This window comes from Rhineura floridana, chromosome 15 (genome assembly GCF_030035675.1).
Source record: "Rhineura floridana isolate rRhiFlo1 chromosome 15, rRhiFlo1.hap2, whole genome shotgun sequence".
Classification (NCBI taxonomy): Eukaryota; Metazoa; Chordata; class Lepidosauria; order Squamata; family Rhineuridae; genus Rhineura; species Rhineura floridana.
The window spans coordinates 27,004,297-27,020,500 of NC_084494.1; the positions used below are offsets into that span (position 1 = coordinate 27,004,297).

Below are 16,204 nucleotides of genomic sequence, written 5' to 3' on the forward strand. Positions count from 1 at the left end.
GGCCGTGAGCAGAGCTTCGGCTGCGTTACCGCCGCTTACCACTCTGCACCATGGAGGGTCTTTAAAGCAGCATTATACCACTTTATAAACAGTCATGGCTTCCCTGAAGGAATCCTGGGAACTATTTGCTAAGGCTTCTGAAAGCGGTTAACAGGCTCCTTTTCCCCTCACAAAGCACCAATTCCCAGAATGGTTTACCAGTCAATTCCAGTTCCAAGGGAACTCTGTGAGCTGTAGCTCTGTGAGGGGAATAAGAGTTTTCTAGCAACTCTCAGCAGCATTAACAAATGGTTCCCAGAATTCTTTCAGGGAAGCCATGATTGTTACAGTGGTATGATACTGCTTTAACTATATAGTGCGATGGGGCCTTGTCAGTGTGCCTTCTGATCTGCCTGCTCTTTGGCAACAAGAGGGTCCCCCACCCTGCAAATATTTTTTAGTTATAGATAGATTTAGGGTGATACTGTCCAAAACCTTCTGCTGCAGATGGACTCACAAGTTGTGTATATAGCCTCTGAGTGCTTTACAAAATGACCTGAGCAAAATAAAGTAAAATAATAAAAAATCAAGTATGTCCCAAGAGGCTGGTGCAATTTAGAGTTGGGTAATAGGTAAGTCAATTACAGTAACAGAGTGGGTGAAGGCTGTGATGCTAGTTGAGATTTGCTGGTTGAGGCTGATGGAAATAGTCCAGTGTCATTTGAAGGGCTGTTGGCTTTCCCGTCTGTCCACTATCCAAAAGCTTCATGGAGAAGAGGTGGAGTTCCATGCAATGAATTGAAGGGAATTAAAGCTCTCTAAAGTGTATCTCTGTGTTTCCTCCAATGAGTGGGTTGCAGGGTCTCAAAGGGTGTGTGCAGGTATATGTCAGTGTGACCCTTGAACCTTCTGTACAAACCGGCAGACAAAACTCTTTGTTGCTTCACTCCCTGCTGAGACTGGCTGAATATTGTGATTCGTGCACCACAGCCAGAACCCGCAATCAGAAGGATGCAGACAAACTGGAACGGGTTCAGAGAAAGGCAACAAGGATGATCAGGGGACTCGAAACAAGGCCCTATGAGGAGAGACTGAAAGAACTGGACATGTTTAGCCTTGAGAAGAGAAGACTGAGGGGAGATACGACAGCACACTTCAAGTCCTTGAAAGGCTGTCACACAGAAGAGGGCCAGGATCTCTTCTTGATCGTCCCAGAGGGCAGGACACGGAATAATGGGCTCAAGTTGCAGGAAGCCAGATTGTGACTGACCATCAGGAAAAACTTCCTTACTGTTAGAACGGCACAGCAATGGAACCAATGACTTAGGGAGGTGGTGCACTCTTCAACACTGGAGGCATTCAAGAGGCAGCTGGACAGCCACCTGTCAGGAATGCTTTTCTGCACTGTGCAGCTGGATTCCTTCATTGTGCAGGGAGCTGGACTCAATGGCCTTATAGGCCCCTTCCATCTCTACTATTCTATGATTCTGCATGCTATTGCAAGCTTTCTCTTGTGTGCATTTCAGTGGGTATGTCATGAAATTTCAGTGACTGCTTCTGGAACGCTATTTTCACAGCCTATGGCTGAGATCTGCTATGGCAGGGGTGGGTAATTGGATCTAACTGGTGGGCCTGATCCTTATCTCCCCCTGCAGGGCAAATTTGATGTGGGAGGTTGGTCATTTAATTTTAATTCTTGCTTCTTGCAGGGAGGGACGGAGCATGTAGGCTGTTTTGCTCAGCCTTGCTCCATCTCCCCTCTGTCTTGTTCAGTTTGTGTTGCTAATGTTTATACCATTTTTGGATTTATCTTTATAGCCTTCAGAGTTAGAAACTTGGTATTTATTTTTTGAAAAATTCACACAAAACTCTCATGTTGTAGAATCCTGTGCCCAGTACCAATTTCTGTACTTGGCTGTGGTCCCAGCACATCCATCCATCATTTCTCTCTGCTTGGCCTGTCAGCATCCCCAAATATTTTCTTGATGAAGGGCTACTTATCTGCCCCCACCAAAGTAGCTGGAGTGAAGTTTTAGCATATAGGTGTGAAAGCTTGGCCCAGCAGTACACTTGATGGAAGCAAATCTTTGATTTCCTTGTCTCCGTTGCGTAAGCGGCACAGAAAAAAGCACTGTCCAAAAAGCTGCATCTTTAGTAGTAGAGTTCTCTGTCCCACCAACCTGGAGGAATGGATAATATTTTTTTATAGCATTTATACTCCACCCTTTAGCCAAAGAGGTTCTTCAAGTGACTTACAAAAATCAGTTTCAAAAATGGTCCCTGACCTCAGGCACACAATTTAAGATGACATGACGCACAAGGAAAAAGCAATGGTAGGGAGGAGGAAAAAGCAAGCTCATGCACAAGTTCTTAAAAATTACAGCTAATGTCAGGGGCGAGAGCCAGTATGGTGTAGAGTGTTGGACTACAACCTGGGAGACCAGGGTTCGAATCCCCAGACAGCCATGAAGTTCACTGGGTGACCATGGGCCAGTCACTGCCTCTCAGCCACAGAGGAAGGCAATGGTAAAACCACCTCTGAATGCCACTTATAATGAAAACCCTATTCACAGGGTGGCCATAAGTCAGGATCGACTTGAAGGAAGTCCATTTCATTTCCAGTGTCAGTGGCAGTTCTGGCTGTCTTGGCTTTGATAAAGAGCAGACCCTCCCCTGAAGTACTCACCCCCTCCCAAATCTGATTTGGAGATCATAGGTCCACAAGGTTACTCTAACTAAATGAGTGAGAGTGGTGGCAGAGGACTGATGTACCCAGCATTCTCTTGAGTGGTGGAGATTGGGGACCAGTCCTTGTACAGTGGTACAGAGGAGACACTTGGGTTTAGTAGATCTACTGGCCCAGCAGCCTTCTGCTGCAGAGGTCTCCCGCAGTGACCTATTAGGGAACTGGATCCCTCCCGAGGTACTCTTGCACCACTCGGAAGCAGCCGGGTTTGGAGGGGAGAAGCTATGCAATGGTGCTACAACAAGGATGGTGAATCTATGGCCCTGCAGATTTTGTTGGACTCCAAATCCCAGCAGGCCCAGCCAGCATGGCCAATAGAGAGGGAGGATGGGAGTCGCAGGTCAACAAAACATCTGAATGGCCACAGGCACCCCATCCCTGTGCTACAGAGTAAGGATGAAGGGTGCCAGCTATTGACACCCTTTGTTTTTGAAAATCAGTCTTCAGAGAAGGGACAAGCTTGCAGGGATGGCTATGCCCAGGTCATAAGGGCCCTGCTGGGTCAGGCCAGTGGCCCACCTAGTAATCCAGCATTTTGTTCGCACAGTGGCCAACCAGATGTCTACGGGAAGCCCGCAAGGAGGACCTATGTGCAACAACGCTCTCTCCACTTGCGATTTCCAGCAACTGACATTTAGAGATGGGACATTGTAGCTTTCCCTCACAGTGCCAGATGGCTGGATCATCACACTCCTGTCTGCTGTTCTGAGTGCTGTTTGTGTTGCCAGGGATGGGAACTGGAAGAGAAGGTGGGCTGCAGGTTGGCAGCCAGGACAGGACAGCAGAAGGTGCCTGAAGAAATGGGCATCATATCTATACTGGCAAATGCCAACCTTATGTAGACTGCCCCCCCTCCTAGAGACTTACTTCCAGGGTGTCTCCGGACTCCCAGCTTTCGGATTTCATCATACACGAAGATGAGGATGCCATAGGGTAGCGGCACCAGCCACCACTGGAATCTAGGTAGGTCCAAGGAATAGGAAAAAAAAATGAGTTCAACACCACATTGCCAAACATCTATCTTGGGCTCAATTGTTGTTTCGTTGGGTTGGCCTGAGACAAACTGGAAACCAGCCTCAAAGATGGGGTAGCACCCCAGCAGTTGCCCCAAAGGGGAGGGAGGAAGTGCAGGTGCTACACATAAGCTTTTATTTCTCAAGAGCACTAAATATACAAATATTAGAAAAAAGAAAATTGGTACAAAGAAATGGAGTTACATACATTCTCCTAAATCCATACCAAACCATTAAAACATGTAGTTCCTATGTGTAAAGTATACTATGTATACTATACAGAGAAGAGTCCGAAGCACTTCTTGGTGGTCCCAGAGTGCAGGCCACAGAATAATGGGCTCAAATTACAGGAAGCTAGATTTTGACTGAAAACCAGGAAAAACCTCCTGTTAGGTGGTATAACAATGGAACCAATTATCTAGGGAGGTGGTGAGCTCTCTGACACTGGTGGCATTCAAGAGGCAGCTGAACAACCACCTGTTGTGTATGCTTTAACTTGGATTTACGTACTGAGCTGGGAGTTGGACGTAATGGCCTTACAGGCCCCTTCCAACTCTACAATTCTATGATCCTATTGTATGAAAGCAGGAATGGGGAACCTGTAGCCCTCTAGATGTTGACGGACTCCAACTTCCATCATCCCTGAACATTGCCCATGCTGGCTGGTACTGATGTGAATTAGAGTCCAACAACTGGAGGGCTGCAGGTACTTTCCCTATCCCTGCTACAGATGTATTTTGGTATTGGATATATTTATTTTTTGTAGTGTTCGCGCATAGAAATACTGGGTTGTATTCAATGAAGTCCTCAGAGAAGACCCATTGAAATTAATAAACCTAAGTCATGTCTATTAACTTCAATGGGTCTATTCTGAGTACAGCTAGCATTGAATACAACCCTCTGTATCTTTTAATGGCTTAGTATGGATTTAGGAGAATATATTCTACTCCATTTTGTTTTGCACCCATTATTCTTTTTCTAATTATTGGTATATTTACAGTGCTCTTGAGAAAGGAGTTTTCTCTAGAGGAGTTGGGCTTGCAATAAATGCCTATCTGTAGCACCTAGACTTTCCTCCCCCACCTTTCCCCCCCAGATAGACAGAGTCTAGGCATCCCTCACAAATACAAATGTATCCTGAGCTTCCCTAGCCTTGCAGCTTCAATTCTTAAATGATCTGTGGCCTAGGACAGGGAGCAGACAGACTTCAGGGTACTTTGTTACTAGAACCCCAAGACCTACCAGTCAGAGCCAGGTGCAAGAGACATACAGTTAGAATAAAAGAACCAGTTGCATCTGGGCCCAATCTGAGCCCAGGAACCCGTCTTCAGTAGCAGAACAGTATGAAACTGATAAGTTCTTTCATAAAAATGTTCGCTCCTGGTTAGCTTTATTTTGGCAGCCTAATTTAAAAAGTCATTTTGTTGTTGCTATGGTTAAACGTGTGTGATCCACTTGCTGATCTACTGTATCTTATGTATTTTTTTAATCTATTTTATGTTTTTATTTACTGTTTACAATTGTATTGTGAGCCACCCTGAGTTCCCCATTGTGAGATAAAAGGGTGGGATAGAAATGTTTAAAATAAATAAAATAAATAAATATTGCAGATCATCCAGAGATTTACCCAGCAGATCCCAGCCTGCCCTCTGCCCGCTCCTGGTCTAGGCTGCTGCAGAGCTTTAAGGAGATGGTTCCCAGGACAGCAAAAAAAACACTGGGTAGCTGTGACCGCTGTCCATGGTGCTGAGCTAAAGGCAGTCCTTTATTCAGCAGCTGCGTGCATTTGTTGTCCCCCTTTGAGGCTAGTACAGACAATGAGGAAAGCGAGCTAAGTGATGGCATCATAACTCAGTATAAGGCAATGTGCTAAGTTATACCAAATCAGACCTTTGGCCCATCTAGCTCAGTACTGTCTACTCTGACTGGCAGTGGCTCTCCAGGGTTTCAGATAGAGGACATTCCCAGCCCTACCTGGAGATGCTGGGGACTGAAGTTGGGACCTTCTGCATGCAAAGCAGATGCTGTTTCACTGAGCTATGGCCCCATCTCTTAGTAATGCCGGAGACATCGTGGCATTATGCAAGATTGAGCTAGAGGAGGAACAGTTTCAAAAATTAGATCTCCCTTTTAAGGAGAGCCAGTGTGGCGTAGTGGTTAAGGCATTGGACTATGACCTGTGAGACCAGGGTTTGAATCCCCACACAGCCATGAAGCGCACTGGGTGACCTTGGGCCAGTCACTGCTTCTCAGCCTCAGAGGAAGGCAATGGTAAACCACCTCTGAATACTGCTTACCATGAAAACCCTATTCGTAGGGTCGCCATAAGTTGGAATCAACTTGAAGGCAGTCCATTTCCATTTTTAAGGAAGTTGGGATCAATGGGTACTGCTAGTGGAAAATTGATCCCCCCTCTCTTTAGGGAGCAAGCAACTAAAGATCAAGAAGTGGGTAGGTAGGTGGGTGGGGGACAACAGCCCCCAAATGCAAGGTCCCATTTAAAAGAACAGGCCAAGTCAGAGTCTATCATTCCATGTAACTTTCAATGAGTGAAGGGTTTCCCTCCTGAACTCCTATGCATTTTGAAGTCCACCATCCCCCAGATGGTGGCCTCCAGATGTTGCTGGTCTATAACTCCCATGAGCCTTAGCCAGCAAGGCCAATGGTTAGGGATGCTGGGAGCTGTAGTCCAACAAGGACTACCTACCTTTGGCTACCTAAGGCTTTACAGACACACCATTTTGGAGAAGGCAATTTGTTTTGCTAGATCAAGCAGCCCTGCTCTCTTCTATAGAGTATCCCCCGTTAGGAATTTTGTGGGAATTAGATGTGTCCCAACGCCACACAGATGCATGTGAGCCCTTACCGTATAGGCATAAAGTTGAAGATATTGGGCATCCCAGGGCAGTAGCAGAGGAAGCAGCCTAGGCATAGCTGGAATACGATAGCGATCACCAGGACTTTGTTTCTGAAAAGGGAAGGAGATTATTAGGGATGGGTGAGGAGCATTTGGCTGCTCTTGGTTTCCATGCAATATGCAACAGAATGAAGGGGGTGTAATACTGCCCCCCCCCAGGTAATTAAGTGCAAAGGGAAAGCAGGTTGTGAGGTCTGGGAAAACATTCAGACTGTGTCACATCCTAGATGTCATCAGGAGTGCAATGGGGTCTAATTCTGGGAACAGTTTCCCAACTTTTTTTTAAAAAAATGGCTTGGATTGCTGAGCCCAGTTCTGTTCTGAGGACATCAGTAGTATGGATAGGATCATATTTATTTATAAAAATATTTGTATACCACTATTCATTAAAAAAAAAATCAGACTGGTTTTCAACAATCATACATATATGCAATAAAAACCATATAAGCATTTAAAATAAAAATCGTTTAGCTATTACAGAAAGGTATTTTCTTAATATTTATTTTATCTATTTATAAAAATATATGGGAAAACATCCAAGTGACAAGTCTGATGACTATAAACAGATGCTGGATGGAAGGCAGACTCTGATGTCAGCAATGGAAGGTGAGTGAGGTGTGGGATTTGGCAAGAGGCGACCCTTGCAGTGTTCTGATTCTGGGGAAGCGGCGTAGGACAGTGTTTCATCCCCAGCTCTGGAAGACAGGCATGAAGTCCAGGAGGCAAAGAGGGCTAGGACCTACAACCTGTTAATACAGGGGTGGGGAACGTCAGTCCCATGGGCTGAATGTGGCCCTTAGGTCTCCCCATCTTGCCCTCGGAATTCTTCCCAGGTCATCCCCCCTCCCCAGTTGTACCCTCCAATAGTGTTTTAATCCCTGACTGAAATGTGTCTTTTAACTCTTATAATGTGTCTTGATTGTCTGGATGCAGGATAGAGAAAGGTGTGTGTGTTTGTAGAAACTAGCCCATTGTATAAAGGCAAAATGTATATGAATTGCTCCAACCAATTCTGCCTCTGGCCCCGCGCACCACTGACATGTAGTCCACAGAAGGTTGCCCGGAAGGGAATGTGGCCCTCAGGCTGAAAAAATACTCCTCATCCTTGTTTTAATGGAAGGGAGTGAATTCTTGGGTTGAAGGATTCATTCTGAATTCGATATGAAACTCTAGAGGGTCTTTCAATGAATGGATCGATGGATGGATGCATGTATTTTAATTACGGAAGCACTGCAAACATTTTGGAGAAGAGATGGAGGGGAGACATGACAGTGGTCTTCAAATATCTTCGGAGCTGTCATGCAGAAGACAGAGCAGGCTTGTTTTCTGTTGCTCCAGAGGGCAGGATTGGAACCGATAGGTAGAAATTGCTGGGAAGCAGATTTTGGCTAAATGTTAGGGAAAAAACCTCCTAATGATAAGAGCTGTTTTGAAAATGGAACAGGCTGCCTTGGGAGGTGGTGGGCTCTCCTTCACTCAAGACATTTAAGCAGAGACTGGGTAGCCATCTGTCAGGGATGCTATTGTTGTATCCGACTGTACAGAATCCTGCACTGAGCAAGGGGTTGCACTAGATGACCTCTAAGATACCTTCCAACTTTGTATTTCTATAATTAGCATCCAAGTATCCAGTTTAAAATATTTTGGTGACTACAAATCAGCGATAATAAATGACATTTAAAATAAAGAATCCCTTAGTTAATAACCTTAATAAATCCAATGTAATTGATTTTTCCATACCAGATTGGAAAGGACCTTCCTGTAATAATATGCTACTTAAAGCTCAGAGTAGGGTTTGACCTGGCGGAGCTTTGTTGGGCTGCCACCTACCGGAACAATCCTTGCTGGAAGGCAGAAAGGCGCCGTGTCTTACGGATGAGCACATCGGCAATCTGACACATCTCAATGCTGATGAAGAAGACAGTGTAGCATGTATATTCCTGGTACAGGCGCTGCCCAAAGGTCTGCAAGTGGGAGAAATAGTCAGTGAGGACAAAGTCATGCACAGTGTGTTCTGTCCTGTTTCCCTGCACCAAATGCTGTGGCCTGTGGCCCTTCAGATGCTGTTAGACTACAACTCCCATCAACCCTGACTATTGGCCATTCTGGCTCTGTTGTGAAACAGTGGAGGCGGCTCCATTTGGGCAGATGAGGCACTACCCAATCAACCTCAGCCTACCCTCACTCACTTCCTCCTCCTCCTTAGTCTCAGGCTGCAGACACACCAGCTGCTTCAAAAGCAGCGAGACCATTTTCTCTGGCTTTGGCTAAAATGTGTTTGCCCATGGCTGGACACACTTCCCTTCCCCGCTGCTGATCTCAGACCTTTTAGGACTGCCCACAGCAAAGGCCAATCATTGTCTCTACCCAACCTACCACAAAGCGTTTTCATTGGACACACCATGGAGTGGCAATGAGTTGATCTACCAAACAGTTTTGATTTCAGAGTGAAGCTGATTTCATGGAGAAACACACTGGAGCTGCATTTCCCCAGGTTCTGGAGTAAAAAGGGGCAGAGTTTGCCTAGTGTCATGTGTCTCTGACTTCAGAAAACAGAACTGGAGACGCACTGAAGCCAGAACAATTTCAAGTGTGTCTTGACCCTCAGCGTTGCCCTTGTAGAACTCAGCAGGGAGGAGGATGGGGACAAATCTAGAATTAATTGGTTCCACTTGGCCTTGGCTCTGGCGCCACCTGCTGTTAGTCTCCCTAACTTCTGTCCTAGCAGTCCCAGTGGGCACCAACCATCACTAGTGAATATATGATCTTACGATTTAACTGCATCCCACCAGCATCTAGGCAAACTTTGATGATTTAAACCTGCCCCCTCTCTTTGTCCCTCCAAATGTATACTCACAAAATTGTTGCCAGATTAGGGCATCATTTTAGTAGATTAAAAGTTTTAAAAATGAATTAATTTAACCAATCATTCAATTAAACAGTGCAGGCCTGTATTAATCACATGTAGTCCCTCCCAAGTTTTAAAAACAAACAGCACAATCCTATACATGTCTGGTAAGAGTAAGCAACATAAAGTTCAATTGGGATTACTTCTGGGTAATTTGGTATGGGATTGGGTAATTACTCCCAGGTAATTGGGTATAGACCTGGCTGCATATCTTGTGGTCCTCTTAACCCTTTCCTGTTTTGATTTTCCACCTCCAAAATGAAGCCCCTGCTGTTTTTAGCCATATAGGGAAAAATGAATTTCTTTGCCATGCTAGCCCCCTCCAGGGCTTAAAGAAGCACATTGGGCAATTTGGCAGTAGAAAATTGGTAGAGATGCCAGGGTTACGATCTCCCTCTCCTTCACAGAAATCTCTTCAGACTGCATCCTAGGCTTGCTGCTTCAAGTAGAAAATGAAAACATTGGGGATGGAGGTATTACACGAGCGACTGATGTGGATGTGCAGTGTGAGTCTTAGCAAGTGAGAAGTACAGCCTGGAGTTGGGTGTTCACTAAGGTATTGCCAAAAGAAGAAGAAGAGGAAATGGATCACCAAAAAGGAGGAGAAAAGAAGGTGCAGGTTTGAAGAAACAAAAAATAAAAATGGCATGTTCTAATTTATATGCAAACTTACAAATATTTACTATAAATTAATTTGTAAGATTTCTTACCTGCCCTTCACTATAAGGTCAGAGATAAAACCATCACTATTATAAAACACTTTCCAAACAGAACAGAGCAATATTCTGAAATACCAGTATTCTCACCATAAGAACAAAGAAGAGCAGCCCTGCTGGGTCAGGCCAATGGCCCATCTAGTTCAGCATCCTGCTCTAACAGTGGCTAACCAGATGCCTATGAGGAGCCAGCAAGCAGGACCTGAGTGCAACAGCACCTCTTCCTTGCTCGTAATTCCCAGCAGCTGGCATTCAGAGGCATAAACACAGCCATCATGGCCAGTAGTAGACTGTGACCAGGTTACCCGAGTGCTTGCTCAGTCAGCTGTCCAAGTGCCTCAAGGCCCTTGGTCTTCCTTCCTATGGTTCTTTGCCCTTAAACTGGACAACCCTTCAAACAGAGGACCGTCCCCTCTGAAGTAGGACACGTGGCCACCTGAAGGCCAGAAGCGGCATCTTTCTCCACTCACCCACTCTTGGCCATAGCTGTCCTGGACGTCCTGGAGATGGTCGTTCTCCCAGTCAGCCCGAAGGCCCACACATTTCAGCGGGTACCAGCCCTCCTGGGCCATGGCGGTGAAGTAGTCGGTGAAGCCCGCAAAGGATTGGATGGCTCCTGGATGGTGCAGAAGCACAGGGGAGATTGAGTCGGGGATCAGCTAGTCCCAAATTCAGTGGAGGCTGGTCCGTAAGGGCGTATGGAGTCCTGCCGTTGCCTATAAAACCTCCACTCTAAGCAGCTGTCACAACAGCCACCTAGGCCTCTCAGCCCTGGGGAGAAATCCCAGGAAACTTTATAACTTGCTACTTGTGTACCGCCCGCCCCGCTGCACAGCAGACTCCCTGACCGAGGTGCTCGAGGTGATCTCGAGCGTGCGGTTGCTTTCCCCCAACCTATTGGTTGTAGGGGATTTCAACGTACACGCCGAGACTGCCCTTACGGGAGCCCCTCGGGATTTCATTGAAACCATGACTTCTTGGGATCTGCACCTTAGTAATACAGGGCCCACCCATGTAGCTGGTCATGCTATTGACCTTGTGTTTGTCTCGGGAGGGGAGGGAAGTGTTCTGAAAATGGGGGCTGTTTCTTCTAACCCTGTGTCATGGTCAGATCACTATCTGGTGAATATAGAGCTCTCGATGCCACACACCCTCCGCAGGGGACAAGGACCTATTAGGATGGTCCGCCCCAGACGCCTGATGGAACCGCAGGGTTTCCTGAATGCGCTGGGTGATTTGGAGCCTGCTGAAGGACGCCCGGTCGAAGCTCTGGTGACGGAGTGGAACAGGGAGATTACTGGAGCTTTGGATCGGGTGGCTCCGAAACGTCCTCTCCCCCTGAATAGAACTCAGACAGCACCCTGGTACACACCACGGTTGCAGGGTCTGAGACAGGAGGTGAGACGACTTGAGCGCCGGTGGCGGAAATCTCGCACTGAAGACGACCGGACACTGGTTAGAGCAGCAATAGCTGCCTACCAAGTGGCAACAAAGGCAACCAAGAGGGAGTTCTTTGCTGCCTCTATTGCGTCAGCAGAGTGTTGTCCCAGGAGATTGTTCCAAGTGGTCCGAAGCCTGGTCGGTCCAGTTGCGCAGGAACCCATGGAGCAATCCAAAATCTCCTGTGACATTTTTGCTAAACACTTTGCTGATAAAATCGAGCGCCTGAAGAGCACGATTCTGCTTGCCGTGGATACAGGAAGTGGGCCAGGGTCGGCCAGTTGCATTCCGGTCCGGTGGGATCAGTTCCGGCCTCTTCCCTCTGAGGAAGTGAACAAGGTGCTCAGTACTGTGAAGCCAACCACCTGCCTGCTTGATCCTTGCCCTTCGTGGCTTATTATAAGTTGCAAAGAGAGACTGAGCGAAGGGATCAAGGCAGTGGTAAATGCATCCTTGAAAGAGGGTGCTATGCCATCAGCCCTCAAGGAGGCGGTGATAAAGCCCATCTTGAAAAAACCCTCCTTGGATCCCCAAGAGTTGAATAACTTCCGCCCAGTCTCTAACTTACCATTCTTGGGCAAGGTGATTGAGCGAGTGGTGGCCAAACAGTTACAGACACATTTGGAGGAAACGGATTATTTAGATCCATTCCAATCGGGCTTTAGGACTGGGCATGGAACTGAAACAGCCTTGGTCGCTCTGGTGGATGATATGAGGAGGGCGTTGGATAGGGGAGAATATACCTTCTTCGTCCTCCTGGATCTCTCAGCGGCTTTTGACACCGTTGACCACGGTATCCTGTTGGATCGCCTGGGGGAATTGGGAATGGGGAGCACTGTTTTACAGTGGTTCTGTTCCTATCTCTCAGGTAGATACCAGCGGGTGGCTTTGGGAGATGAGGTTTCGGACCCTTGGCCTCTTAATTGTGGGGTGCCACAGGGTTCTATCCTCTCTCCCATGCTGTTTAACATCTATGTGAAACCGCTGGGGGCTATCATCAGGAGTTTTGGGCTGAAGTGTCACCAATATGCAGATGACACTCAGCTCTATCTCTCATTTAAGTCCACACCAGAGTTGGCTGTGAATACCATGTCCAAGTGCCTGGAGGCCGTAAGTGGTTGGATGGGAGAGAACAGGCTGAAGCTGAATCCCGATAAGACCGAGGTGTTGCTTGTGGGAGACAGAGGGAAGTTGGGCATTACGGACCTGATGCTTAATGGGGTGAGATTGCCCCTGCAGGACCAGGTCCGCAGCCTTGGGGTTATTTTGGACTCCAGGCTGTCCATGGAGGCTCAGGTTTTGGCGGTGAGTCGGGCAGCCTGGTATCAATTACATCTGATACGAAGGCTGCAACCCTACCTCCCTGTTCATCTGCTCCCACAGGTGATACATGCCCTGGTCTCCTCTCGCCTAGACTACTGTAACGCGCTCTACCCTTGAAAACGGTCCGGAAATTACAGCTGGTACAAAATGTGGCAGCGCGCTTGATTAAGCGCGGTCGTCGTCGTGACCATGTCACGCCAGTATTAATAGATCTTCACTGGTTACCAGTTGTTTACCGGGCCCAATTCAAGGTGTTGGTGCTGACCTTTAAAGCCCTATACTGTTTTGGCCCAGTCTATCTAAAGGAGCGCCTCCAGAATCATCAAGTATGCCGCCTGACAAGATCAGCCACGCAAGACCTTCTCTCAGTCCCACCAGTTAAAACAGCTAAACTGGTGCGGACCAGAGAGAGGGCATTTTCGATTGTGGCCCCCACCCTCTGGAATTCCCTTCCTCTCGATCTCCGACATGCTCCCTCCCTGACAGGTTTTCGCAAAGGCTTAAAGACCTGGCTATTCAGGCGGACCTATGGAATGGGGGAGGATTAATTTTTATGTGGTTTTAACTGGAATTGTTCTAAACTGATTATGATTATGTTATTGGTTTATTATGTTGTATACTATGTATTGTTTTTATCATTGTAAGTCGCCTAGAGTGTCCACTAACCTGGACAGATAGGCGACCAATAAATAAAATTTATTATTATTATTATTATTTTCCCCCTTTCTAACCACTAGGCTCCACCCTCCAGCACTAATACGCACCAATCTGGAAGTAGGAATAGACAGCCAGAGCTTCGTTGACCAGACGATCCCGTCGAGGGTTGCGTGGCTTCAGATGCATAATGTCACTCTCTGCCCTCTCATAGGCTAGAGAAACTGAGGGGAACTGAGAGGAGAGGAGACAGTTGGGAGGAGGGGTGTCAGAAACAAGACCCAGGAGTCCCAGGGAAGAGCCTCTGCTGGACTTTGTTTACTGCACTGCACTGCACTGCACTGGGGGGTTGGGTTCAGTCCCTACGTGGCCTGCTGTGTACTTAAAATGGTCCTTAGGAAGTCGGCTTGCACTGAGTGAAACCATTGGTCTCAACTCTGGAAGAGCTCCCTACAGATCTCCGCCGGTGTTAAGGTCAGCAGAAGAGGCCCTCTTGGTAGTTCCACCTCCCTTAGAAGTTTGGGGTGGTGGTGGCCCAGGAGAGGACATTTTCTGTGGCATCCCCTGAGTTATGGAATTCCCTCCCCACCGAGGTGCTGTGAATATAACTTGTTTTAAACTGTTTTTAATATAGTAGGGCCCCACTCATACGGCAGGTTACGTTCCAGATCTCGGCCTAAAAGTGAAACCCGCCGAAAAGCGGAACTCTGTCAATAGAATGGTGCCCGACGTCCGAAAAATGCCGTAAAAGCGGAACAAGCGCTGTATGAGTGGGGCCTTACTCTAATTGAAAGCTGCCGTATTAGCAGAATGCTGAAAAGCGGGCCGCCGAAATGTGGGGCCTTACTGTACTGTATTTTATATTGTTGTGACCCGTCCTGGGACCTTCTGGTGAAGGGCAGGTAATACATCTAACAACAACTTTCCAGGTAGGGCCGGGAGGGAACCCTGCCTAAAATCTGGTAGAATAGCTGCCAGTCAGCATTGAGAATACTGAGCTGGGTGGATCTATAGTCTGATTCAGTATAAGGCAGCTTTCTATGAATGCTGGAAACCTGATTCTATGTGCATAGACTCCCAGCATGATTTAGAACCCTGCATGGTTCTAAATCATGCAGGGAACCTTCGTGCCGAGAGCTAGGCTTCGGACCTTCTGCCCTAGATGGCATGGGGTGGGGCTGATGGTGGTGGTGGAGCCAAGAGCTGCACCCTCCCCCAACTCTCTCCCTCTATCAGAGGTGTAGTTGTCCAGGGTCTCGGGGGGGGTCTTAGATCCCTTACATTTTTGGGAGCAGGGTCCCAGCAGGGTCCCTATGTGTCCAGCATCCTACAAGCCAATCAGCATGAAAGGGGAGAGTGTTAGCCACTGAGAAGAGTCTTCTAACATGCTTCCTTGTTCTTTCCTACCGATTGTTGTGACTCGTCCCCACACCTGAGTCTTTTTTTCTTTCTCTAGGTTGGTGCTTTGAAATAATAAGTTAAACACCAGGTAGGATTCACGCCAATCCAGGGAAACTGTCGAGGCGTGCTTCCTATTCTGCTCCCTACTAGTTCCAGTCCAGGTGTTTGTCACTCACAATGTCTGTGCACAGTTCAATAAAAAGGATGGTGATGCAGCCCAGGGGGAGTGGGACACTGACAGTGATGTAGATCAGATAGGGTGTCAGCTCAGGGATGTTCTTGGTGAGGGTGTAGGCAATGGATTTCTTGAGATTGTCAAAGATCAGGCGCCCTAAAAGGGGGGAAAAAAAGATAAACACAGATACGGGTTTAAGTGACGGCTCTCATTGTTGAGATGAGATTCTCCCCATTGACCTTTTCTGACCAACCTCCCAGTGCACAGTATCAAATTGCTGTGTGATCACCCACACCAGAACTGTTACATCTTCTGCAGTCTTGATGAAACACAGTTGTGCTTCACACATCCCTAACAGACCACCTCCCTTTGGACATCCCTGGCTGATTGTTAAGATCTCCAGAAGAGGACCTCCTGACTCTCCCACAATCAGTGGAATGCCACCTTCAGATATCTAGGAAGTGGGCTTTCTCGTGGTGGCACCCACCTTCTGGAATATCCTCCAGCGTGTGATTGCTGCGAGCATATGCAAATATATAACACAAGGGCCTTTCCCCTGCCCCCTTGCACCAAAGTGTCCCAAGAACACACCTTGCTCAACGCCAGTGACAATGGAGGCAAAATTGTCATCCAGTAGGATCATGTCAGCAGCGTTCTTGGCTGCATCAGATCCAGCAATGCCCATCGCCACACCAATATCAGCTTTCTTCAGTGCGGGGGAATCATTCACCCCATCTCCTGTTACTGCTACAATAGCACCCTGTGAACAAGGAAAGCAAGGATAGCATTTAGGGCTCTACGAGTGGAGCCTGCAACAAAATGGTGCAACGTGGAGTGCTTCTGTTTAGGGTTCCAGCCAGCCAGCCAGCAGTGCACTTTTCCAGCATGCTTCATTCCATCTCTCCACTAAAGTCAGTCAGCATTCCATGACC

At 47.3% G+C, this 16,204-nt stretch overlaps 1 protein-coding gene across 1 annotated transcript in view; it reads right to left on the reverse strand.

The window, feature by feature from the left end:
- Positions 1 to 1,751: 1,751 nt before the first annotated feature.
- Positions 1,752 to 16,204, reverse strand: part of ATP4A (ATPase H+/K+ transporting subunit alpha) — a 45,608-nt gene continuing 31,155 nt past the window's right edge. Inside the window, exons 16-23 of the mRNA XM_061597928.1 lie at positions 15,864 to 16,032; positions 15,274 to 15,428; positions 13,807 to 13,930; positions 10,750 to 10,895; positions 8,486 to 8,619; positions 6,605 to 6,706; positions 3,593 to 3,684; positions 1,752 to 2,159 (exon numbers count right to left, since the gene is read on the reverse strand). Coding sequence (XP_061453912.1) covers positions 2,131 to 2,159; positions 3,593 to 3,684; positions 6,605 to 6,706; positions 8,486 to 8,619; positions 10,750 to 10,895; positions 13,807 to 13,930; positions 15,274 to 15,428; positions 15,864 to 16,032 — 951 coding nt within the window. The 3' untranslated portion in view covers positions 1,752 to 2,130. The remainder of the gene's footprint in view (positions 2,160 to 3,592; positions 3,685 to 6,604; positions 6,707 to 8,485; positions 8,620 to 10,749; positions 10,896 to 13,806; positions 13,931 to 15,273; positions 15,429 to 15,863; positions 16,033 to 16,204) is intronic.